The sequence below is a fragment of the Canis aureus genome, chromosome 9, assembly GCF_053574225.1.
Source record: "Canis aureus isolate CA01 chromosome 9, VMU_Caureus_v.1.0, whole genome shotgun sequence".
Taxonomy (NCBI): domain Eukaryota; kingdom Metazoa; phylum Chordata; class Mammalia; order Carnivora; family Canidae; genus Canis; species Canis aureus.
Window position 1 is genome coordinate 4,090,105 of NC_135619.1, and position 25,893 is coordinate 4,115,997.

The 25,893-nt window shown below is 39.7% G+C and overlaps 1 protein-coding gene across 4 annotated transcripts in view; it reads right to left on the reverse strand.

Annotated features, from left to right (window-relative positions):
- The window catches only part of CATSPERB (catsper channel auxiliary subunit beta), a 142,651-nt gene that overhangs the window by 21,518 nt on the left and 95,240 nt on the right, over window positions 1-25,893 (reverse strand). For all 4 annotated transcript variants that reach the window (XR_013385799.1, XM_077908506.1, XM_077908504.1 and 1 more), the window contains exons 18-21: window positions 17,030-17,220; window positions 14,656-14,991; window positions 7,386-7,525; window positions 2,343-2,540 (exon numbers count right to left, since the gene is read on the reverse strand). Coding sequence is in view for 3 of the 4 variants with exons in the window: in XM_077908506.1 (XP_077764632.1) it covers window positions 2,343-2,540; window positions 7,386-7,525; window positions 14,656-14,991; window positions 17,030-17,220 (865 nt within the window). In the remaining variant the exon portion in view is untranslated. The remainder of the gene's footprint in view (window positions 1-2,342; window positions 2,541-7,385; window positions 7,526-14,655; window positions 14,992-17,029; window positions 17,221-25,893) is intronic.

The following is a 25,893-nucleotide window of genomic DNA, read 5'->3' on the forward strand; positions in this document are numbered from 1 at the left end:
GTTTAGTATGGATGTAAAGTTCTGTAGATATCTGTGAAATCCATCTGGTCCAGTGTATCATTTAAAGCTCTTGTTTCTTTGGAGATGTTGTGCTTAGAAGACCTGTCGATGGTAGAAGGCACTACATTCAAGTCACCACGTATAAGTGCATTATTATCTAAGTATGTCTTAACATCGGTTATTAATTGATTGAAATACTTGGCAGCTCCCACATTCGGGGCATATATATTGGTGATTGTTAAGTCCTCTTGTTGGATAGATCCTTTAAGTATGATATATATACTGTCCGTCTTCATCTCTCACTACAGTCTTCAGGATAAACTTTAGTTTATCTGATAAAAGGATGGCTACCCCTGCTTTCTTTTGAGGACCATTTGAATGGTACATGCTTCTCCAACCTTTTATTTTCAGGCTGGAGGTGTCCTTATGTCTAAAATGAGTCTCTTGTACACAGCAAATAGATGGGTGTTTCTTTTTTATCCAGTCTGAAACCCTGAGCCTTTTGATGGGGTCACTAGGCCCATTCACGTTCAGAGTTACTATTGAAAGATATGAATTTAGTGTCATCATGATACTATTCAGTCCCTGTTTTTGTGGATTGTTCCACTGGACTTCCTCTTTCTTTTATGGAGTCCCCCTTAATGTTTCTTGGAGAACTGGTTTGGTGGTCACATATTCTTTCAGTTTCTGCCTATCTTGGAAGCTCTTTATCTCTCCTTCCATTCTGAATGAGAGCCTTGCTGGGTAAAGTATTCTTGGTTGCATGTTCTTCTCATTTAGGACACTGAATATATCCTGCCAGCCCTTCCTGGTCTGCCAGGTCTCTGTGGAGAGGTCTGCTGTTAATCTAATATTTCTCCCCATAAAAGTTAGAGATTTCTTGTCTCTTGCTGCTTTAATGATCTTCTCTTTATCTTTGGAATTTGCAAGCTTCACTATTATATGTGAAGGTGTTGAGTGGTTTTTATTGATTTGGGGGCGGGGGGGATCTCTCTATTCCCTGGATCTGAATGCCTCTTTCCCTTCCCAGATTAGGAAAGTTTCATCTATGATTTGTTCAAATACAGATTCTGGACCTCTGTCCCTTTCGGCGCCCTCAGGAACCCCAATTAAACGTCACTGAGGCTGTCACTTATTTCCCTTAATCTATCCTCATGTCTCTTTTTACCTCAGTTTCCCTCTTTGCCATCAACTTGTCTTCTATGTCACTCACTCGTTCTTGTACCTCATTAACCCTCGTCGTTAGGACCTCTAGTTTGGATTGCATCTCATTTAATTGATTTTTAACTTCTGCCTGGTTAGATCTAAATTCTGCAGTCATGAAGTCTCTTGAGTCCATTACGCTTTTTTCTAGAGCCATCAGTGGCTTTATTATTGTGCTTTAATTGGCTTTCTGACATTGAATTGTAATCCAAATTTTTGTAACTCTGTGGGAGAGAGGACTGTTTCTGATTCTTTCTTTTGAGGTGAGGTTTTCCTTCTAGTCATTTTGCTCAGTGCAGAGTGGCCAAAAACAAGTTGTATTGGGAAAAGGAGAAGAGAAAGAAGAAAAGAAAAAAAAAAGAAGAAAAAAAGAGGAGAAATGAAAAAAGGGTGGGGAGCAAACAAAACAAAAAACAAGGGGGAGTATCCTCTGATTCTCTATACTATAAATCCCTCGACTTCCCTTGGAACTTTCCTGTGTTGCTTGGTGAATAACTTGCTTTCCCCCTGTCGTCTAGCTTATCTTCTGGGGGAGGGGCCTGCTGTGCTGATACTCAGGTGTGAGCACTTGGGGGAGCTGCTCAGCCCCCTGCCTGGTGCAGGGCTCAGTGAAAGTTGTTTAACCTGTTTATCCCGTGAGGCCACTGTGAAGCTCAGTGAGGGTTGTTTATCCTGTGAGGCCCCGTAGCTTTTTTCATTACAGAGAAAATCATAAGTAATTAGTTAGTTGGCAAAGAATAATAATATATGTTTTTTAAAATGTCACAGATTCTGACAGGGCAGAAATTAAAATTGTAACTACATCAAAATGGAACCAATAGGAGGGAACCAGGGACAGGTCAACATAAAGATAGATAATGTACATAACACAACATCCCCAAGATTATGCCATCATAATAGAGCATAAAATTATTTTTAAAATGGTGAGACTAAGTTACCAGGAAAAATCCTTATTTCAGGAAGTATTGGCATTTTAGAAATAAGTAATCATCACGTCTTCAAGATGACAGGGAGATTGAACAATAAACTGGAGTGTTTTGCGCATCTCAGGAAAGAAATGCTAAGATGGGATGGCCAGCCAATTACATAAAAAGTAATATATCACGGTAACCTTAAAACCATCCATTTAGGGTTCTTACCGGCAAAGTCTTGATCATATTGAAACCCTGACTGTCTTTGTGAATGCCACTAATCCAGTCTTCCAGTGGGATAACTTTACTAGGAATGTGATGCATAGATTTGAGATAACTACAGCTGTTCTTCAACGTTGGCACAATGGTTGTGACAGAGCACTGGGTAGATGCTCCCCAAACAACTAATCCCAATGAGGTTGAACCCTGAAAACATCCAAAGAAAGTAAGGTCATTTAAGGTAACTGTTACAGGCTGAAACGTGTCCACCCAAAATGTATCTGTAGAAGCTCTAACCCCAGGATATCAGAAGGCAGCTATACTCAGAAGTAGGGCCTTTCAAGAGGGGATGAAGTTAAGTTGACACCATCAGGGTGAGCCCTAATTCCATATGATGGCTGTCCTTATAACAAGAGGGAATTTGAACCCAGACTCCCGCGGTGCAAGGACTGGGTGAAGATGCAGCAAACTCTGATAAAAAAAAAATATATATATATATATATATATATATATATATACACAAAAATAAATAAAATAAACTTCCCCAACCCTGACTCTAATTAAAAATTTTTAAAAACCTTGCTGTTCTGGGCAGGTAAAGAAAAAAAAGATGCAGGGAAAGGAGGGCTGCCTGCAAGCCAGAGGGTGAGCCCTCCGGAGAAACCAACCCTGCAGACCCTCCACAGCTGTGAGATTATAAACTTCTGTTGTTTAACCCGCCTTGTGTGTGGCATTTCGCTATGGCGGCCCAAGTGGACTAACAGGGCGACCAACTAAAGGCTCTACAGAAAGAAACAGAGGGATACATTCAACCATAAATATCTGTTTGAGAATAAATCATAACAGAAAATCTTTTCTTTTTCCTCCAGGAAGAAATACATTGCAATCTGACAGGTGTGGGCAAACACTGGAAATGAGAAAAACTTGCAGAGAGGCGGGCGGGGCCGGACGGCAGAGCACTAGGGTCCTCGCCTCACCCGGCCCCGCCAGCTCACCGGGATCACTTCCTAACCATCCTGAACACCTACGAGTTCCACCTGAGATGTAAAGAGAGAACAGCCGGAAGCTACAGACAGAAGGGTTTTTGCTTCTAACTAGGTAGGAAGGCGGAAAAAATAGCATAAAACAGAATCAAGTGGGAAAGGGGCCCCTGCGAGGAGCCAGGCTAGGGGGGCGGCGGGAGCCCCGGGACAGCAGAGCCCGCCCGGAGATGTGGGGACTTTAAAACTCCGCCCCGGACTCTTCCCCAACGCAAAGGCCCAGGCCCGCAGCGGGGGCAGCGGAGCCTCCAGTCTCCAGGGGTCACTAGCACAGGAAGCGCCCCCAGGGAGAAAGCCCCCCGCCTCGGCCGACCTCGGTAAGGGGCGGAGCGCGCGTCCAGCGGGGCCCCCGAGAAGCCAGTCGGTCCGGCAAGGGCTCCGGGCAAGGCGGCTGCGCCCTGCGGCCAATGGGAGCTGCGACCCGGGAGCGCGATTCCAGCAGCGCAGGCCCCGAGCCCAGGGCGCCGGGGACACAGCCCCGATTCCTGCGCCTCCCCGGGGACAGGCGGAGGCTGGGGGCCCAGGACAGCGAGGACGCTCCTGCCCCCAGCGCCCCCAGGCTGTGCAGGTCAGCGCACCCGCACCACCGCAGGAGCACCTAGGCCAGTGCAGACTGGGAGCTACGGGTGGTTACTGCGGGGAGCGGACTACAGGCCTGGAGACCCGGTGGCCTCCAGTGGTATCCTTCCTCCTGGTGTCACCGTGCGCCTGGGAACGCTGGGGCCACCAGGGAACAGGGGCCTCACGGGGTCAAAGCTCCCACGGAGCCCAGCACCTGGCAGGGGGCGGGGCATCTCCCCCAGGTGTATACACCTGAGAATCAGCACAGCAGCCCCTCCCCCAGAAGACCAGCTGGAGAAACCCAGGAAGAGCAAGTTCTCGACCAAGCAGCACTGGAAAGCTCCAGTACCAAGGGAAACAGTAATATAGAACTAGAGGGTCCCCCTACTTTTAAATTTTTTTTCCTTCTTCCAGTACAACTCATTTTTATATCAGACTAAAAATTTCCAATATTTTTTCTCTTTTTCCACCTTAACTACAATATTTTACCACGTCTTCACTTTTTTTTAAGTTTCTTCCTTTTTGACTTTCATATATCTACAATTACAGGTCCTAGATATATTTTCCCCTTCTGGATTCCCTTCAACATACTCAACTTAATTTGGGGAGATATGCAAGATATGGGTTGTTGTTTTGTGGGGTTTTTTTTTCTCTGCCTCATTTTGTTCTACAATGGCAGAATACCTTCAAAAAAACATGAACAGTATACACCCAGAACCAAGTAAAAAACCGTGCTGGTTCATTCTGTGAGATTATATTTTCTCTTCCTTACCATTCTGCCCCAATATTTTATCTCATTTATGTTTTGGTGGTCAATGTTGGGGCTTTCTACAAGTATGGCTCTTTTATATGAATTTGGGACTGAGTATCTTCTATATACTCAGAAGCAAGAAGATCACCTTCTAGGGCCACTTAGGTAGACTACATTCTCCTGCCACTACAACTTCGTCACCACCACCATCTCCCAATCCACCCCCAACAACAAATGTTGGAGAGGATGTGGAGAAAGGGGAACCCTCTTGCACTGTTGGTGGGAATGTGAACTGGTGCAGCCACTCTGGAAAACTGCGTGGAGGTTCCTCAAAGAGTTAAAAATAGACCTGCCCTACGACCCAGCAATTGCACTGCTGGGGATTTACCCCAAAGATACAGATGCAATGAAACGCCGGGACACCTGCACCCCAATGTTTATAGCAGCAATGTCCACAATAGCCAAACTGTGGAAGAAGCCTCGGTGTCCATGAATGGACAAAGAAGATGTGGTCTTCAACGGAATATTACTCAGCCATTAGAAATACCCACCATTTGCTTCAAGGTGGATGGAACTAGAGGGTATTATGCTGAGTGAAGTAGGTCAATCGAAGAAGGACAATCATTATATGGTCTCATTCATTCGGGGAATATAAAAAATAGTGAGAGGGATTAAAGGGGAAAGGAGAGGAAATGAGTGGGAAATATCAGAGAACATGAGAGACTCCTAACTCTGGGAAATGAACAGGGGGTAGTAGAAGGGGAGGCAGGTGGGGGGACGGGGTGACTGGGTGACGGGCACTGAGGGGGCACTTGACAGGATGAGACTGGGTGTTATACAATACATTGGCAAATCGAACTCAAAAAATATACAGGAAAAAAGAGGAAAACTTATGAAATAAACCCATTATTTTTATTTTTTTATTCTTTTGTGGGGTATGGAGCGGCAAACAGAAAGTCTCCATCAGACTCCCCACTGAGTGAAGAGCTCTGCTCAGACTTGCTCTCATGACCCCGAGATCCTGAAAAGAGCTGATATTAAGAGTCGGGACGCTTAACCAACTGCACTGCCCAGGTGCCCCTACAGTAAACCCCAATATTGCACCCAACTCACTGATGCTTCCATCCTTTACTGATGAGCACCTAGACATTTTTTTGGATGATGTAAATAAAATCACTTCTGCATAACATTCTGAAAAGAAGTTATTCACTTGACAATCGCTGTATTTCACAAAGGTATGTTTTTAAGAGGAATTTATGCACAATACATGTGCTTGAACCTTGAACAATATTAAATATTCAGCAAAATTTGATGAATTATGTTGGAAATTTTAAAGTATTTTTGGAATTTTAAAAATGTAGAAATGCTGGGGTACCTGGGTGCATCTGACTTCAGCTCAGGTCGTGATCCCAGGGTCCTGTGCTCAGCAGGGAGTCTGCTTCTCCTTCTCCAGCTCCCTCTGCCCTTCCCCCAATTCATGTTCTTTCTGTGTCTCTCTCAAAACAAACAATTTTTTTTCTTAAATGTAGAAATACTAATAACTGTAGTGATGCTGTAGACTCTGATACCTCTGTCCCCATACTCTATAGCCATTGAAAATGATATGTCTTTAAACTTTTTTACCAAAACACATTGAACCAAAAGCTACATAGGATTCTATTAAAGGAAATATCACTGCGGTGGGAGAGAGGCACAAATTACATGAGAGACAGGGAAGCAAACAAAAGAATCCAAACTGTTGGATATTCTATAATACAACTGATCCAATTTCTACAATTCAATGGCAAGTGAAGAAAATGGACTGGTACCTACAATGCTTCAGAGAAAATAATCACATACCATGTGGATCTGGTTTGGAACCCAATTCAAACATAACATCAAAATATTTTTTGAGAAAATTGGGAAATTTGATTATGCACTAGATTTTGTAGATACCAAAAAATTAGTTTAAAAAGTTTTAGGAACAACAATTGCATCATAATGGTTATATGAGAGATAATGCACATATTTTTTAGAGATATATATTGAATTATGAAAGGAATGAAATTACAAGTTTGCTTTCATTCTAAAATACCTCAGACTATAAACCAAAACCCAAAAGGTGGGGCGAGGATGATGAAACAAAAATAGCAAAGTCTTGACTATCATTTGAGTACTAAGTATACAGAAAATTCTGCTTTGGTCTATATCTGAAAGTCTCCATGATAAAAATAATTTTGGCATTGTAGAAGAATATTTAGTAACTCAAAAGGATTAAATCATACAGTTAAGTGGAAGGGATAACATGTTCAAAGTGTACATATAACACTCTCCCAGTTTTAGGAAAAAAAGAAAAGTACTGTCAGTTCATAGTGACAGAGCATTTTCCATGTGCCATACATTGTTTTAGGTGCCCTATTTGAATGATCACGTTGAATTCTCAGAAACTGCCCATGAGGTAGGTGTTATCATACACATTTTGTGGATTAGGAAACTTAGCCATAGTAAAGGACCTTCCCACATTCACAACAGCACCAGGAGTGTGATCTATACCAGGCAGTCTTGTCCAAAGCTCACTCACTGAGCCGCTGTTGTGTAATGCTGTACGGCTTGGTCATTCTTGAGAGGCAGGATTATGTGAAATTTTCCCTTCCTTCTCTTAATTTACAGTGTAAGTTTTCCATAATTAATAGAGTTTTTTGTAATTAAAGGAAACCTTACTTGACGTAAAGCTTTGCTAGCCCCAGAAATTTTCATTAGGTAACTATCAGTGTCGTCAAAAGAACCTTCAACTTTGACTTCCAACAAATTTGCATTTCCAACAATGACTTTCAGGAGCGGTATTTCAAGTGTTCGAACACCTATGGACACAAAGCCATAGGTTAAAACTAAATTATTGTGTGCCAATTATAGTAAAAAAAAAAAATTCAGAAACTAAAAAAGAAAAAAATTAAAATCATAAAAATTTTATTTATTCCTTTTATTCCTTTTTTTTGTAGATTTTTTTTATTGGAGTTCAGTTTGCCAACACATAACACCCAGTGCTCATCCCGTCAAGTGCCCCCCCTCAGTTCTCATCACCCAGTCACCTCGTCTACCCACCCGCCTCCCCTTCCACTATCCCTTGTTTATTTCCCAGAGTTAGGAGTTTCTCATGTTCTGTATCTCTAATTTTTCCCACTCATTTTCTCTCCTTTCCCCTAGGATATCTTTCACTATTTTTTTTTATATTCCCCATATGAGTGACACCATATGATGATTGTCCTTCTCTGATTGACTTATTTCACTCAGCATAATACCCTCCAGTTCCATCCATGTCGAAGCAAATGGTGGGTATTTGTCCTTTCTGATGGCTATTATCCCATTGTATATATAGACCACATCTTCTTTATCCATTCATCTGTCAGTGGACACCGAGGCTTCTTCCACAGTTTGGCTATTGTGGAGATTGCTACTATAAACATTGGGGTGCAAGTGTCCCGGCATTTTACTGCATCTGTATCTTTGGGATAAATCCCCAGCAGTGCAATTGCTGGGTCATAGGGTAGCTCTATTATTAACTCTCTGAGTTAATAGACCCTTCACACAGTTTTCCAGAGTGGCTGCACCAGTTCACATTCCCACCAAAAGTGCAAGAGGGTTCCCCTTTCTCCACATCCTCTCCAACATTTGTGATTTCCTGCCTTGTTATTTTTTCCCATTCTCACTGGTGTGAGGTGGTATCTCATTGTGGTTTTGATGTGTATTTCCCTAATGGCAAGTGATGTGGAGCATTTTCTCATGTGCTTGTTGGCCATGTGCATGTCTTCTATGGTGAAATTTCTGTTCATGTCTTCTGCCCATTTCATGATTGGATTGTTTGTTTCTTTGCTGTTGAGTTTAATAAGTTCTTTATAGATCTTGGAAACTAGCCCTTTATCTGATATGTCATTTGCAAATATCTTCTCCTATTCTGTAGACTGTCTTTTAGTTTTGTTGACTGTTTCTTTTGCTGTGCAGAAGTTTTGTATCTTGATGAAGTCCCAATAGTTGATTTTTTCTTTTGCTTTCTTTGCCTTCCTAGATGTATCTTGCAAGAAGTTGCTGTGGCCAAGTTCAAAAAGGGTGTTGCCTGTGTTCTCCTCTAGAATTTTGATGGATTCTTGTCTCATATTTAGATCTTTCATCCATTTTGAGTTTATCTTTGTGTATGGTGTAAGAGAATGGTCTAGTCATGAAAATTTCAAACAATTTCATAATGAGTAGCTAGTCAAGATTCTAGATCATCTACATGATGTATTATGAAGGCTTCATAATGGCTACAAATATAGTTAGTAATTTATATAGAGTTAACTCTGATGGTTCTTAGAATAAGTTAGCTTCACAAATATTTTCTCACAGAAATCTCACTCCCTCCATTTGGAAAGGTTACTTGGACAGGAATGATCACACTGAGCTGCATGGCTCAGTTTCAGAAGCCATCAGCCCACCGTTGCCAAGACAAAACTAAGCAGGTCACATGACATGTCATCAGGCCAGTTTCTGCCTGCAAGCCACCTGCTTAGAATCGCTCCACACTGAGAAATTTAATAGAAGAAGAGATTTGACAGACCATGTAGTCTATCTGCCATCATTGCTAATCAGTAAATCGGGGCTGAGAAGGAGAAAATCATTTGCCTGAAGTCTCATCTGTAGCAGTTTCCTTTAAACCAAAGTGACCTGGCCAGTGATTCCTAAACTATCACTGGATATTTCTGTTAAAATGCAGATTCTGATTTACCAGGGTCTGCGGAGAGGGCTGAGGTTGCACATCCCCCACCTCAGCTTTACTGAGGTATAACTGACAAAGAATATTGTATGTATTTAAAGCATATAACGTGATGATTTCATATATATATATATGTATATATACACACACACTGTAAAGTGATCACCAAAATTAAATGAACACACTCACCACTTCACAGTTACTTTGTGTGTGTAGTGAGAACATGTAAGATCTATTCTCTTAGCAATTTTTCAAGTATACATACGTATACATATACATAGTATATCACCATCATCATTGTAATTATAATTTTGAGGGAAAGAGAATGTAGGGAGAGAGGGAGAGAGGGGGAGAGGGAGAGAGAAAATTTTAAGCAAGTTCCACACCCAGGACAGAGCCTAATGTGGGTCAGTCTCATGACCCTTGATCTCACAACCCTGAGATCATGACCTGAGCCAAAATCATGGGTCGGATGCTTAGCTGATTGAGCTACCCAAGTGCCCCCAATACAGTATTATTAACTATAGGCCTCAAGCCATATGTTATATCCCCTAGAACTTGTTCATTTTACAAGAAGTTTGTATCCACTGACCAACATGTCCATTTTTTCTACTACCTAACCCCTGGCAGCCAGCATTTATTCTATTTCTATGAGTTGGACTTTTATTTTTTTGAAGATATTTATTTATTTATTTATTTATTTATTTATTTATTTATTTATTCATGATAGACACACAGAGAGAGGAGAGAGAGAGAGAGAGAGAGAGGCAGAGACACAGGCAGAGAGAGAAGCAGGCTCCATGCAGGGAGCCTGATGTGGGACTCAATTCCGGGACTCCAGAACCACACCCTGGGCCAAAGGCAGCCGCCAAACCACTGAGCCACCCAGGGATCCCGAGTTGGACTTTTAAAACTTAGATTCCACATCTGAATGGGATGATACAGTTCTTGTCTATCTCTATGTGGCTTATTTCACTTAGCAAAATATCCTCCAGTTTCATCTATGTTGCTGTAAATGGCAGAATTTCCTTATTTTTTATGGCTTAATAATAATCCATCACACACACAAACACACACACACACACACACACACACACCTGTTTTCTTTATCCATCCATCCATCAACTGACACTTATGTTGTTTCTGTATCTTGGCTATTATAACCTGCAATGAACATGGGGTGCAGATAGCTCTTTGAAATACTGATTTTGTCTTCTTCAGATATACACCCACAAGTGGGATTGCTGGATCATATGGTAGTTCTATTTTTAATATTTTGAGGAACTGCCATATTGTTTTCCATAGCGGCTGCCCCAGTTTGCATTTCCACCAACAGTGTACGAAGGTTCCCTTTTTGTCCACATCCTCACCAACGCTTGTCATGTCTTGTCTTTTTGATACTTGTCATTCTAACAGGTTTGAGGTGATATTTCATTGTGGTTTTGATTTGAGTTTTCCTAATGATTTGTGGTGTTGAACCCCTTTTCCTGTATTTGTTGGCCATATGTCTTCTTTGAAAAATGTCTATTCATTTGCCCATTTTTAAATTGCATTATTTGTGGGATTTTGTTTTTTGCTATTGAGCAGTATGAGTTCCTTATATAGCTTAGATATTAACCCCTTATCAGACATATGGTTTGCAAACATTTTCTCCCACTCCAAAGGCTGTCTTTTCATTTTTCTGATGGTTTCCTTTGCTGTGCAGAAGCTTTTTAGTTTGACATAGTCCCACTTATTTACTTTTGTTTTTGTTGCCTTTGATTTTTGTGTCATAACCAGAAATGTCAGTGCCAACACCAAAGTCAAGGACCTTTTCCCCTATGTTTTCTTCTAGGAGTTTTATGGTTTTAGGTCTTATGTTTAAGCCTTTAATCCATTTCATTAATTTTTGTGAGGGTGTAAAATAGGGGTTCACTTTCATGGTTTTGGATGTGATTATCCAATTTCCCCAACACTTTATTGAAAAGACTGTCCTTTTCCCACTGTGTGTTCTTGGCTCCCTTGTCAAGGATTAATTAACCATATATGTGTGGGCTCATTTCTGGGGTCTGTGTTTTGCTCCGTTGGGCTATGTGTGTGGTTTTTATGTCAGGACCATAAGGTTTTCATTAATATAGTGTTGTAATATAGTTTGAAGTCAGGGAGTGTGATACCTCCAGTTTTGTTCTTTCTAAAGACTGCTTTAGCTACTCAGGGTCTTTAATGTGATATAGAACATTAGCAGAATAAAGAGCAAAAATCATTGATCATCTCAACAGATACATAAAAAGCATTCAACAACATTCAATGCCCATTCATGATAAAAACCTCTTGACAAATTAAATATAGAAGGAATGTATCTCAATACAATAAATGTCACATATGACAAGACCATAGCTAACACCATATTCATATTCATCATACTTGTCATACTCAAAGCTTAAAACTTTGCCTCTAAGATCAGGAACAAGACAAGGATGCACTGCTCTCGCTACTTCTCTTCAACATAGTACTGGAAGTCCTACCCAGAATGATTAGGCAAGAAAAAGAAATAAAAGGAATCCAAATCAGAAAGGAAGGAGTAAAATTGTCTCTGTTTGTAGATGGCAGGATCTTACATAGAGAGAAGTAAAGTTGTACAATACAAAGTCAAAATACAAATATCAGTTGTGTTTCTATACACTGACAATGAACTATCCAAAAGAGAAATTAAGAAAATGGTCCCATTTACAATAGCATTGAAAAGAATACAATACATAGGAATAAATTTAACAGAGGGTAAAAGACCTGTACATGAGACATCAGTGAAAGAAATTTAAGAAGACACAAATAAATGGAAAGATAACCCTGTGTTCATAAATTGCAAGAATTAGTATTAAATATTCATACCTAAAGTGACCTACAGACTCAATGTAATATCCATATCAATATTCCAATAGGATTTTTTTACAGACTTAGAAAATCACCTCTAAAATTTGTGTGGAACTACAAAAGACTCTGCACTTCTAACAAGCAGCCAGTTGCTGCTGATGTGGGTGGTCTAGGTACCCACACTTTGAGTAGCATGCACTGGGCTTTTCTTTACAAAGAGGCAATTGAGTTGATTTGCTGGTTACTATTTGCTTCCATCAAACCATCCAACAATGAATCTGGTATATTTTAAAGCTAAAATACTTATAACACTGTGGAATTTGTGCACAACAGAATATAAAGAAATAAAAAAAGAACAGAGATTTAAAAATCCAGAATGGAAAAAAAAATCCAGAATGGTCAAAATTACAGGTCAATTGTTTACTGTATTCTGAAACCAGTTAAGACAGGACACACTCTTCAAGAAGTGATGTTGGAACAATTAGCTGACCACCTACAATATATCAAAACAAAATCTAGATAAACTAAAGACTTGGATGGAAAGTTAAAACTATAAAATTAAAACTCTAAAATTACTTGAAGGAAATATGGACAATTAGTCATATAACCAATGAGAAAAGATTCTAAGGGTTTTAAGAGGAAATGTTTATTTTAACAGTATTTAAGTCTACAATATTGATTGAAACAGAAAGAAATGTCCTCTAATTTTTTTTATATTTTTCATCTGTATAAGTCATATTTGGTTCTGTTTTTCACATGAGGCCTTCTTAAAAGTCCTTAAAAGTCCTTTCATTATGGTTCATATATCTTCATTTGAGATTTCTACATATACTTGTTTTATAGTGTCTTTCTGATTTTTCCATTATCTCAAGTCCTTGGAAATTAAAGATTGAGTTCATGGCATACCTGGGTGGCTCAGTCAGTTAAGCAGCTGGCTCTTGATCTCAGGTCTTAATCTCAGAGTCATGAGTTCAAGCCCTGTGTTGGGCTCCATGCTGAGTGTGGAGCCTACTTAAAAAATAAATAGGGATCCCTGGGTGGCGCAGCGGTTTGGCACCTGCCTTTGGCCCAGGGCGCGATCCTGGAGACCCGGGATCGAGTCCCACGTCGGGCTCCCGGTGCACGGAGCCTGCTTCTCCCTCTGCCTGTGTCTCTGCCTCTCTCTCTCTCTCTCTCTGTGTGTGTGTGACTACCATAAATAAATAAAAATTTTTAAAAAATTAAAAATAAATAAATAAATAAATAAAATAAAATAAAAATAAAGATCAAGTTCTTGGAGAGAGAGAGCCTGTGGACTCTTTCTTATGTTAGGTCATTTTCTTACATAGTTTTAAAATGTTTTTCTCAATTCATGTTCAAAGGAGATTAATTTTTCCATGGAAATCTATGTTCCCTGGATTATGGAAGTATTCCTACCAAGGGTTTTATGCTTGCCTAGACTGGGGCCTATGTGCTATAATTATTTCTCAGCTTTGGATTCCAACAACTGGTTTGTGGTCTCTTGGGGTAATAGAGTCTTGGAACTTGGGGTTTTTACCAGAGATCCTTTTTTTTTCCACTTTGAGTCTCATGGAGATGATAATCCCCTGAGCTCCCTCTTTGGGTTGGTGGGTAGAGTTTTCATGATCCCCTTTTTCATGATTTAAACTTCTAGCTTTACTTAATATCTTGGTTCCAGCCTCCTACCACAAAGTCTATTCTGTTAATGCTTGGGCATTAAACTCCATTCTTCTGCCTATATGGCCCATACCTGGGACTCACATCCTCAGGGAGCAACTAAGTAGCTCATTTCTTTGACTTTGAATTCCCCATTCATTTTTGGTGACAGTATTTTCTTCTCTTTCCCTCCCTTCCCTTCATCTTCCCTTCCTCTCTTTCTAGCTCAGATATTTACTAAAATTTTTGTTTTATTTTATTTTTCCGGTATGCTGTTTCTCCATCATTTTAATAAGTTTCATATTACCTTTGTAATGAATAAATGCCATGGAAAAATGAGGAAAATAGAACATTACTCAAAAGCCATTTTTTTTGGCTTAAAATAAATACCTGAAATAACTATGACAATACTGAAGTAACTAAATGGTTTTCTTTTCAGAGGACAGCAAAAATCTAAACTAAAATCCTGTGTAACCTTAGGCTGCTAACTTACCCTCATTTTTAAAGGATTAAAAATCTCACCTTTAAGAGTTGTAAGTATTAAATAAAAAATACATAAAAATAATTAAGTACCTAGACTCACATGTAGTAAGTAATCAAGAATTAGAAGCGAATACTGTTACTAGTAGAATGCCAGCTATTATGTAAGCCAAGGATAATGGAAATATCAGAGTATATTTTACATTCAAGAAAAACAACATCATCTCCCTTTGATGTTCCCAATAAAAATAAACTTACCTTTTGTATTAGGTATGACCTTAACTTTTAAAGTATGAGATTTCCCCAGATCAATGTATTTCAGGACATTGAGGGATAGAGAATCATCATGTTGAAACCAATAATTACATGGTTTTGCATATATAGTCCAAATTCGTCCATTCCTGTGCCCCAGGTTATATAAGAACCAGGAGTCTTTTTGGAAGGTAATATTGCTGAGTATTCTTTCAGGCATAGTAGCAATAGCCAAAGCATTCTTAGCATCTAAAATGTTTGTGATCAGGAAGCTGCTGTAACCAGGAATCACCACAGTCTTCTCTATATCCAGATCTTGAAATGAGGAATTAATGCCTGGATCTAAAACAGGAATAATTTATTATAAAATAAAATAGCTAATGTTCTTCAAGCATACTGGTGGACGTAATTGATGAAAACATTATTTGAGTTTTCAAACTATGGTCTTAACCAAAGAACACATTGGCCAGATTTGAGGTTGGAATTCAAATTATTTTGTAGAAAGAGTATCACAAATATGTCAAGCGCAAATCTATATTTGAATCTTTACTATGAAACTAATTCTATAAAATCCTCAGCAGAAAAAAAACACCCATGTAGGGCTAAGTAATTATAAGAAAGCTGATTTCTTTACTTAGAACTGCCAAGAGCCTTAATAACTTAGAATATTTATTGTGATTCTATGAGCAAAGGATAACATAGCCAGTGTTTCCCTAGGACCTAGAGGTCTGCCTATCACATAGACGGTGCTCAACAAATATTTGTTGAGTAGATGAATAATTGTTTAGGAAGAGCATGAGAATTTAAAAGAAACTAGACTTTAGGGCAGGATTATGAGGAGCACCTTCATGTAAGAGGATGTAAGGGGAATCACAAGAAGGCTGTTTCAAGGAAGGGGGGTTCGCCATGATCAAATGTCTTTGATAGGTCATGAAACCACCAATGTACTCATTCTGAAAAAATAAATAGAAGTAGTCAGAAGACACCCTCATAATTTCCTTTATTGTGTATGCATGCTCTAATTTCTCCCACTTTATTATTATTTTTATTTATTGGAGAGAGAGGAGGAAGATAAAAGAGGGAAGAGAGAGAATCCCAAGCAAACTCCCTGCTGAATGTGGAGTGGGTCTCAATCCCAGGACCCTGAGTTCAAGACCTGAGCAGAAACCAAGAGTCAGATGACTAACTGACTCATAATCTCTCTCCTCCCCAACTGTCACATAATCTCTCTCCTCCCCTTGTAAGCAAAATTCCCCCAAGAAAGTTGCTTTCATTCGGTATCTTCAATTCCTCCCCTCCCCTTACTGTTTAGAACTTAATCCAATCAGATTTTTGTCTACACTACTCCACCCAACAAAAGCTTTTGTCAGGGTTACCAACCACCTGCCCATATCTGCTGGCTAGTTTTCCTTGCTCATCTCCCCTGACCTACTTCTCTTCTTCCTGAAAGACCTTCCTCACTCTCAGTGTCTCTGAGAGACACTTTCTCCTAGTTCTTCTCTGAGCAGACCACCCGCTCTCCTTTCCTGACTCTTTCCCATCTCTCTAATCACTAATTGTTGCAAAACCAGAGATTGCAACTTAGACCTTTTCCTTTCCATATTTATACTCATCTTCCAGGTTATGTCATCTGGTCTCATAACATCAATTGTCATACAGATACTGACTGCTCACATTTCTATCTCCCGTCCAGATGCCTTGCCTGAACTCCAGGTGTGTCTTCCTAAATATAAACCTCATTTCTCTACTTGGATAAGTAACAAGTATCTTACATTTGATATAATCTCTCTCTTGATTACTGCAATCATGAAACTGATATCTCGGCTTTCCTTCTTGACCTCCTTCCTCCACCTGCCCAGTCCTCTCTCAATGCAGGAGCCAAAGTGATCTTGTTAAAACCTAAGTCCAATCATGTTACTTTCTCCAGTGGCTTCTCATTTACTCACAATAGAAGCCAATCCTTAGAATAAACTGTACTAGCTTTGGCTTTGTATCATATATAATCCTTTGAATAGAAATATTCTACGTGATTATTTTAGTATGTAGGGCAAAATATACATGGACTTCCTATTTTCTATTTCTTCCCTTTTTTTGGACTTCCTATTTTCTTTCACTTCTGAATACTGCTGAAGACAAAATAACATTATAGAAATAAATGACAGGCACTACTATTGATGAAATATCAATGAAATTATTGCTAGGTTGTATTATATTAGAAATAAAAAATTCCTCCTAACCATTTGTAGGCTTTAGTAGATTACCAATGGGACTAAATTTTGAAATCTACTGTTCACCTATAAATGTGCATGAACAATATTCCCAAAAGATGATTTTTAATTTTTTTCTAGTCATCAGAGTTGTACTGTATTATTACACTTACTTTGTGGTTGAAGAGTAAGTTTATAGGAGACATTTCCAAGTTCACTAACAGAAAGGGAACTAAACAAGCAAGAGCTTGTATTCGCTTCTTCTATTCCAAAAGGGTCTATCACTTCCGCAATGACAGAAGACAAAAATCCTTCAGGAGTGTTATGTTGTAATACCTTTCTTATGTAAGCTGTTCCGGTTTTCCTAAAAACCAAATCAACAAAAATAAAACCATCTGGATAAAACAGTAGTTTCAATGAGTGAGTCTGTGAACATTGGATTTACAAATGTACCACAAATGGTCAACAAATGAATACTTGGTTAACATTTTTTCGACCTCACTAGCAATCAATGAAACACCACCTATAGCAACTGAATACAGTTTTTCACCCATTAAATTAGCAAAGATTTTTATTTTATTTTATTTATCTACGATAGTCACACAGAGAGAGAGAGGCAGAGACACAGGCAGAGGGAGAAGCAGGCTCCATGCGCCGGGAGCCCGACGTGGAACTCGATCCCGGGTCTCCAGGATCACGCCCTGGGCCAAAGGAAGACGCCAAACCGCTGCGCCACCCAGGGATCCCAGCAAAGATTTTTAAATGACACGGTTCAGGAGCAGCAAGAATTGAGTGGAGATAGACACTCATCCACTACTGATGGACTGCAAGTTGGTACAAACTTCCCAGAAAGCAAATTGACACTATGCATTAAGAGCTCTAGCATTATGTTTATCCCCTCTGATTCCATAAGTCTAGTGACAGGGTTCTATCCTAAGACAATAACTTGAAACAGAAAAAAAAAAAAAGCTTTCCACAGAGATGTTCATCATGGTATAATGATAAAAATTAGAAGAAATGCCAACGATAGGAAAATTAAGTAAGTGATAATACATTAGTACATGATCTACTTAGAACAAATGCAACAATTAAAAGCATATTTAGAAAGCATTTTTAATTACATAAGGATAGTGGTCATTTATAATGTCTAAATGAAAGAAGGTTAAAAGTGCTAATTAAAAAATTAAAATGCTGTTAACCTAATACTTCTCCCCATAAATATCAGTGAGGGTGACAGAACTTGAGAGTCCTAACTCTGGGAGACGAACAAGGGGTAGTGGAAAAGGGAGGTGGGTGGGGAGTTGGGGTAACAGGCAAATCATAGAGACAGAGGGTAGACTTGTGGTTGCCAGGGGGTGGGAGGGAAGAGTCGGAGCAGTCACTGGGTTTCTTTTTGGGGTGATGGGAATGTTCTAGAATTAGTGGTAATGATGGCACAACATTGTGAATGTACTAAAAATTACTGTATGGTATACGTTAAATGGTTAAGATGGTGCACTTTATGTTACATACATTTTATCTTAAGAAGTCTTTAAAAAGTAAAAAATTAAAAATTAAAATGCATATTTAAAAGGATTAATAGGTAATTCATCAAAATGAATTCAGTTGTGATTTTAATTTGCTTTTTCATGTTTGACTTTTTTAGAAAGCTTTATTTCTTTGAGAGAGAGGGAGAGACAGAGACAGAATGGAGGAGCAGAGGGTGAGGGACAAGCAGACTCTACACTGAGTGCAGAGTCTAGTGCAGAGCTAGATCCCAGGACTCTGAGGTCATGACCTGAGCCAAATCAAGAGTTGGTCACTTAACCCACTGAGTCACCCAGGTGCCACCATGTTTAACTGACTTTTGGGTAATTTGTACAATGAGTAAGTACAAGGAAAAAAATCTATCTTTAAAATGTTAACTTAGGATACCCACATGCAAAAATATAATAAATCTAGACACTGACTTTACGCCCTTCACAAAAATTAGCTCAAAGTGGATCACAGACTTAAGTATAAAATGCAAAATTATAAAACCAGTACAAGATTAATGCAGGAGAAAACCTACATGACCCTGGGCATGGGGATGACTTTTTAGATACAACACTGAAGTCACGATCTGTGAAAGAAAAAAATTGATAAGTTGTACTTGATTAAAATTAAAAACTTCTGCTGTGTGAAAAACATTGTCAACAGGATTAGAGGAGAAGCCTCAGACTGGGCGGGATGGGAGGGGGCACCGATATTTGCAAAAGACACATTTGATAAAGGATTATTATCCAAAATAAACTGCAGAGAAGGAAAAAAAGCCTTTTGTTTCCCCTCTACCTCCCCATATTCTGCATCTAAGGCCCTGGAAATTATACTGACAAAAGACAGATTATAAGAGGAAAACAAATAGAATTTATTAATCTGTGTGTCACGTTTACACACCAGAGAAAAGTCAGCGATAAGGGACTCAAAGGGATGGTTAGAATCCACAGTTTTACAAAACGTTTTAATAAGGAACAGTAAATTCGTAGAGAAATGACAAGACAAAGGAAAAGGGGTTTAGGCTTTCAGGAGCGCCAACTTGCAGAAAAGTTAATACATGAGGGAAACTAATGAAAGATAAATCTTATTTAGTAAGATTTATTATGCAGATGCCACTCAGGTCTCCAGGCTGATAGAATCTTTGGAGATTACAGATCGTCTTGCCTTTTCTGGTAGGGAAGGGGAAGGCAGAGAATTTTTCTTTTCATTTTCTTTCTTTTTTTAAAAGATTTATTTATTTTAGAGAGAGAGAGAGAGAGAGAACACAAGTAGAGAGAAGGGCAGAGAGAGAGAGGGAGAGAACATCCTCAAGTAGACTCCCCTCTGAGTGTGGAACCTGACTCGGGATCTCACAACTCTGAGATCATGACCTGAGCCAAAACCAAGAGTTGGATGCTTAACCGACTGAGCCACACAGGCACCCCTCTTTTTTCTTTTTTTACATTTCTTTTTTGCAAAGATGTTATGTATATATTTATTTGAGAATTTTTCCTTTTTCTCCATGTGTGCTTAATTGCTTTGCTGGGCTTTTTTCTTCAGTTTTTTTCTAAGATGAGAATTCAGACAAATGATAAAAGTCTATGTTCTTTGTTAGAAGACCAGAGGAGAAGCATCAGCTCTGTCATTTATCAGTTGAGTGATGTCTGTAAAACCCCCATCCCTGTGAGTCCCAGTGTCCTCACATGTGTTTTAATGAAGGGGCTACTTGGGTTTCAAGTCAGGGATTTTTTTCTTGGGTCTGCTTCTTCTCAATTGCCTCCACTGAAAATAATCCTTATACCAAACTGGAATATTTTGGGGTGGTATATTCTGATCCCTTACAGTACAAATCACTCTTACAAACTCAGTAAGAAGACAAACAACCCAATTAAAAAATAGCAAAAGATCTGAACAGATACTTCACTAAAGTAGGTATGCAGGTGGCAGATAGGCACATGAAAAGATGCTCCACATCATAGGTCATCAGAAAATGCAAATTAAAATGACAATGAGATGCCACTACACACCTATCAGAATGGCAAAGATGATTGGGGCACCTGGCTGGCTCAGTCAGTAGAGCATGTGACTCTTCATCTCAGGGTTGTTACTTCCAGCCCCACATTGGGTGTGGAGCCTACTTAATATTTTTTAAAAATTAGTAAAAAATAGAGTGGCAAAAATACAAAATGCGGACATCACCAAATGCCTGCAGGGTCGTGGAGCAACAGGGACTCGCATTCACGGCTGGTGGGAATGCCAAATTGTACAGCCGCTTTGGAAGACAGTTTAGCAGTTTCTTACAAAACTAAAAATATTCTTACCATGGGATCCAGCAATCACATTTTCTGGTATTGATCTAAATGAGTTGAAAACTTAAACTCACACAAAAATCTAAACAAGGATGTTTATAAGGGCTTTTATTCCTTTTTTTTTTTTAAGGGCTTTTATTCCTAATTGCCAAAAACTTTGAAGCAACCAAGCTGTCCTTCAGTAGGTGAACGGATACATATCTGTGTTGCATCCAGATGGTCATATGTCAGTGTAGGTTCATAGGTAGTAACAAGCGCACCACAATAATGGAGGGCATTGGTAGTGTGGAAGGGGGTGTGGGTGTGGGTGTGGAGGGGGGTATACGAGAACTCTGTACTTTCTGCTCAGTTAGCTGTGGACCTAAAACTTCTCCAAAAAAAAAAAAAAAGTGTATTGATGATAAAAAAAAAAAAAAAACTTAGCCTCTTGGCATCTGAAGTCAATGACCAATGGGCAGGCAGCCACCTTAACTACCAAAGCTGTCTCCCTCCTCCACTGGTGTGCATTATTCAAGAGTCTAGGATTGCTCTTGGGGGTAATCACGCTCTACCATCCCAGGAGAGGTAGGAAACCAGGTTTTAAAGGAGTAGGGAAGGGGATTTGGAATAATGGGCTTAAAATTAGAGGTGTCAGGGAGTTCCTGAGGCAGAGGAGTATCTGAGTGGGGAAAATATTACAAAAGGACAGACAAACATCATCAGACTTAACTACCTACATGTGCACAGCTCCCATTCCAAGATTGATGCTCTCCTGCCCCCACCCCCTTCCTACCCTCAATGATGCTGGGTTTTTTAAGATTCATTTATGTATTTGAGAGAGGAAAAAAAGAACAGGAGGAGGGGCAGAGGGGGAGAGAGAGAGAATCTTTAAGCCACCTCCCTGCTGAGTGTGGAGCCCAATGCAGGGCTCAATCTTGAGACCCAGAAATCATGACCCTGAGATCATGACCTGAGCCAAAGCCAAGTGTCAGACACTCAGCTGACCAAGCCACCCAGGTGTCCCCCAATAAAACTATTTTAATCAAGGTTCCTATAGCCTAGGGTGTTACTACTCCAAGGGTCACGTCTTTGTCCTTAGTTTTCTCAGTCTGTGTCACAACTGTCTGCTCCACACTTTAAAACACACCCACCTTTCTTGGTTTATACAGCCTCATATTTTCCTGGTTTTCCCTTTGTCTCACGCACTGCTCCTTCTAAGCCCTCTTAGCAAGGGCCTCCATCCTTACCTGCTCTTTCTTGCTGGAGTACCCTAGGTCTTTTCTTCTCTGTACAGATGCATCTAAAGCCAAACAACTGCATTTGGCAGAGCTCCTGTTCTGGCTGTGAGCAACAAAATCATGCATCCATCCAACCACCAACTTCACATGTTTACCTGGTACCTAACAAACAACACAAACTGTATATTTCTAATACGGAGCCCTCGGTTACCCTGCATAATCCTGCACTCTTCATTTCAGGAAACAATGGCATCATCTACCCAGCTGCAACTAGAAACCCTGATCATTCTGGATGGTTCTTCTGGTCATACCTCTGACAGGAAACCTACCATCAAATCCTGTCTTCTCTCAAGTGCACCTGCTTCAGCCACCTTCATCTCTTACCTATGTTACTTCAATAGCTTTCCAAAAGGCCTGGAAACTTCTGGTCTCACCCTGTCCCGTACTTCTCATAGTAGTCAAAGAGATCTTTCAAAAGCATAAATCATTCTTTCCATAAAACTCTCCAGGCTTGGCACCCAGAATAAAATTTAAATTCCTCATGTAGACTAAGGTACTTATATGATCTGACACTTGCCTACCTCCTTGATTACCTTCCCACCACACCGTCTCACTATGCACCAGCCACACAGGCTTCCTTTCTGCTTGTTAAAGATACTGAATTTTTTCTTGTTGCATGCATCTACACTTGCAATTTCTTTTGACTGGAAAGTTTTTTCCTTAGCTCTTTGCTCTTTGTTCTCAGCTCTTTGATGATCCTTCTCACCAAATTTATTTTCTTCTTAGGATATATTAAATCTAAAACTATTTTGTTTAAGGACACATGGGTGGCTCAGTGGTTGAGCATTTGCCTTTGGCTCAGGGCATGAGCCAGGGGTACTGGGACCGAGTCCCATATCAGGCTCCCTCTGGGAAGCCAGCTTCTCCCTCTGCCTGTGTCTCTGTCTCTGTGTCTCTCATGGATAAATAAAATATTTTTTTAAAGACCCTATTTTGGTTTTTTTGCTTATCTATTTGTCACCTGTCTCTGGTCATTAGAATGTCTTCATTTGGGTAAGGACCTTGTCTATTTTATTTACTACAATCTTCCCAGTCCCCGTATAAGACTCGACACATAATGGACACTCAATAACTATTAACTGAATTAATGAATAGCCTTACTAAAAATGTGTAAATGATTTTTAATAATAAATTTATTTTTTATTGGTGTTCAATTTGCCTACATACAGAATAACACCCAGTGTTCATCCCGTCAAGTGCCCCCCTCAGTGCCCGTCACGCATTCACCCCCACCCCCCGCCCTCCTCCCCTTCCACCACCCCTAGTTCGTTTCCCAGAGTTAGGAGTCTTTATGTTCTGTCTCCCTTTCTGATATTTCCTACCCATTTCTTCTCCCTTCCCTTCTATTCCTTTTCACTATTATTTATATTCCCCAAATGAATGAGCCACAGTAACTTCTTGCAAGATACATCCACGAAGGCAAAAGAAACAAAAGCAAAAATGAACTCTTGGGACTTCATCAAGATAAGAAGCTTTTGCACAGCAAAGGATACAGTCAACAAAACTCAAAGACAACCTACAGGATGGGAGAAGATATTTGCAAATGACATATCAGATAAAGGGCTAGTTTCCAAGATCTATAAAGAACTTATTAAACTCAACACCAAAGAAACGAACAATCCAATCATGAAATGGGCAAAAGACATGAACAGAAATCTCACAGAGGAAGACATAGGCATGGCCAACACGCACATGAGAAAATGCTCCGCATCACTTGCCATCAGGGAAATACAAATCAAAACCACAATGAGATACCACCTCACACCAGTGAGAATAGGGAAAATTAACAAGGCAGGAAACAAATGTTGGAGAGGATGTGGAGAAAGGGGAACCCTCTTGCACTGTTGGTGGGAATGTGAACTGGTGCAGCCACTCTGGAAAACCGTGTGGAGGTTCCTCAAAGAGTTAAAAATAGATCTGCCCTATGACCCAGCAATTGCACTGCTGGGGATTTACCCCAAATATATAGCTACAGTGAAACGCCGGTGCACCCCAATGTTTATAGCAGCAATGTCCACAATAGCCAAACTGTGGAAGGAGCCTCGGTGTCCATCGAAAGAGGAATGGATAAAGAAGATGTGGTTTATGTATACAATGGAATATTACTCAGCCATTAGAAAGGACCAATACCCACCATTTGCTTCAACGTGGATGGAACTGGAGGGTATTATGCTGAGTGAAATAAGTCAATCAGAGAAGAACAAACATTATATGGTCTCATTCATTTGTGGAATATAAAAATTAGTGAAAGGGAATAAAGGGAAAAGGAGAAAAAATGAGTGAAAATATCAGTGAGGGTGACAAAACATGAGAGACACCTAACTCTGGGAAACAAACAAGGGGTAGTGGAAAGGGAGGTGGGCCGGGGGTTAGGGTGACTGGGTGATGGGCACTGAGGCGAGCACTTGGTGGGATGAGCACTAGGTGATACGATATTTGTTGGCAAATTGAACTCCAATGAAATTTTTTTTAAAAGCTAGATTATTTAAGATAAATAAGTTTACAACTTTAAAGAAGGCAGTAGTTAGTAATGGTGTGCTGTGCATTTCACCTCTCATCTCCATACCCCTCAACATAGAGAAAAAGAAAATGCTTCTGTCGTGATAAGCCAAGAGGAACTTCAGGGGAAACACATTGTAACCTGACCTGTCTCCTGAGGTTTGGGGGGCATAGGATCAGAGTTAGACTCATCCTAAGAAAATAGAGTGGAGACAGACAAGACATCTAGGGCTTGGGGTTATAGATGCAGGGATGAAAAAATAATAATTTTAGGGACACCACCTGGGTGGCACAGTTGGTTAAGTACCTGACTCTTGGTTTCAACTCAGGTCATGATTTCAGGATCACATGCTCTGTGCTCAGTAGGGAATCTTGAGATTCTTTCTCTCTCTCCCACTTCCCTTTCCCCTCCTGCATGTGCTGTCTCTCTAAAATAAATAAATAAATCTTTTAAAAGTATATCAATTAATTTTAGACTTTACTTGAACATACATGTAAAAATCTTGCATAACATGAAAAAAATTCTCAAAACAAAAACAAAACAAAAATCCAAACAATATAAAGTCTCAACCCAGTCAAAGAAAAAAAAAAAAGGAATGAGAAGAAAAAGAACCTCAAGATAAGGTAAACATAACTCTTAGTTACAGAGAACAAACCAGTGGTCATCAGAGGGGAGTTGGGTGGGGTGATGAGTGAAAGAGGTGATAGGGATTAGGAAGTGCACTTACTGTGATGAGCAGTGCGTAATGTATGGAATTGAGTCACTATATTATATGCCTAAAATGAATACAATACTGCATACTAACTATACTGGAATTAAAAATAAATAAGCAAGAAGATACAGTAAAAATGAACAAAGAATATGGTAAAAATGAATTCAAATATATTAGTAAAGGAGAACCTGGGTGGCTCATCAGTTAAGCTCTTGCCTTCGGCTCAGAGTGTGTTCCTGGAGTCCTGGGATGGAGTCTTACATCGGGCTCCCTGCATGGAGCCTGCTTCTCCCTCTGTCTGTGTCTCTGTCCTTCTCTGTGTGTCTCTCATGAATAAATAAGTAAAACATTTTTAAAAACCAAATATATTAGTAAAAAATTACTAAGTGTAATTGGACTAAACTCTCCATTTAAAAGACAAAAATTGTTAGATTGGCTAAAAAAACCATAAAATCCATGTAAGTCTTTTATGAGAAATATATAAGCAGGTGAAGTAAAAAATCACATACCAGGCAAGTATGGGTTTGTAAGGCGGCTAGTAAGATGATATGGATAACATCATACCCTTGCAAAACAAACAAACAAACAAACAAACCTAAAACCCATTGTAATTCAACAACAGAAAAACAATCTGATTTATTTTTTTTTTTATTGGTGTTCAATTTACTAACATACAGAATAACACCCAGTGCCCGTCACCCATTCACTCCCACCCCCCGCCCTCCTCCCCTTCTACCACCCCTAG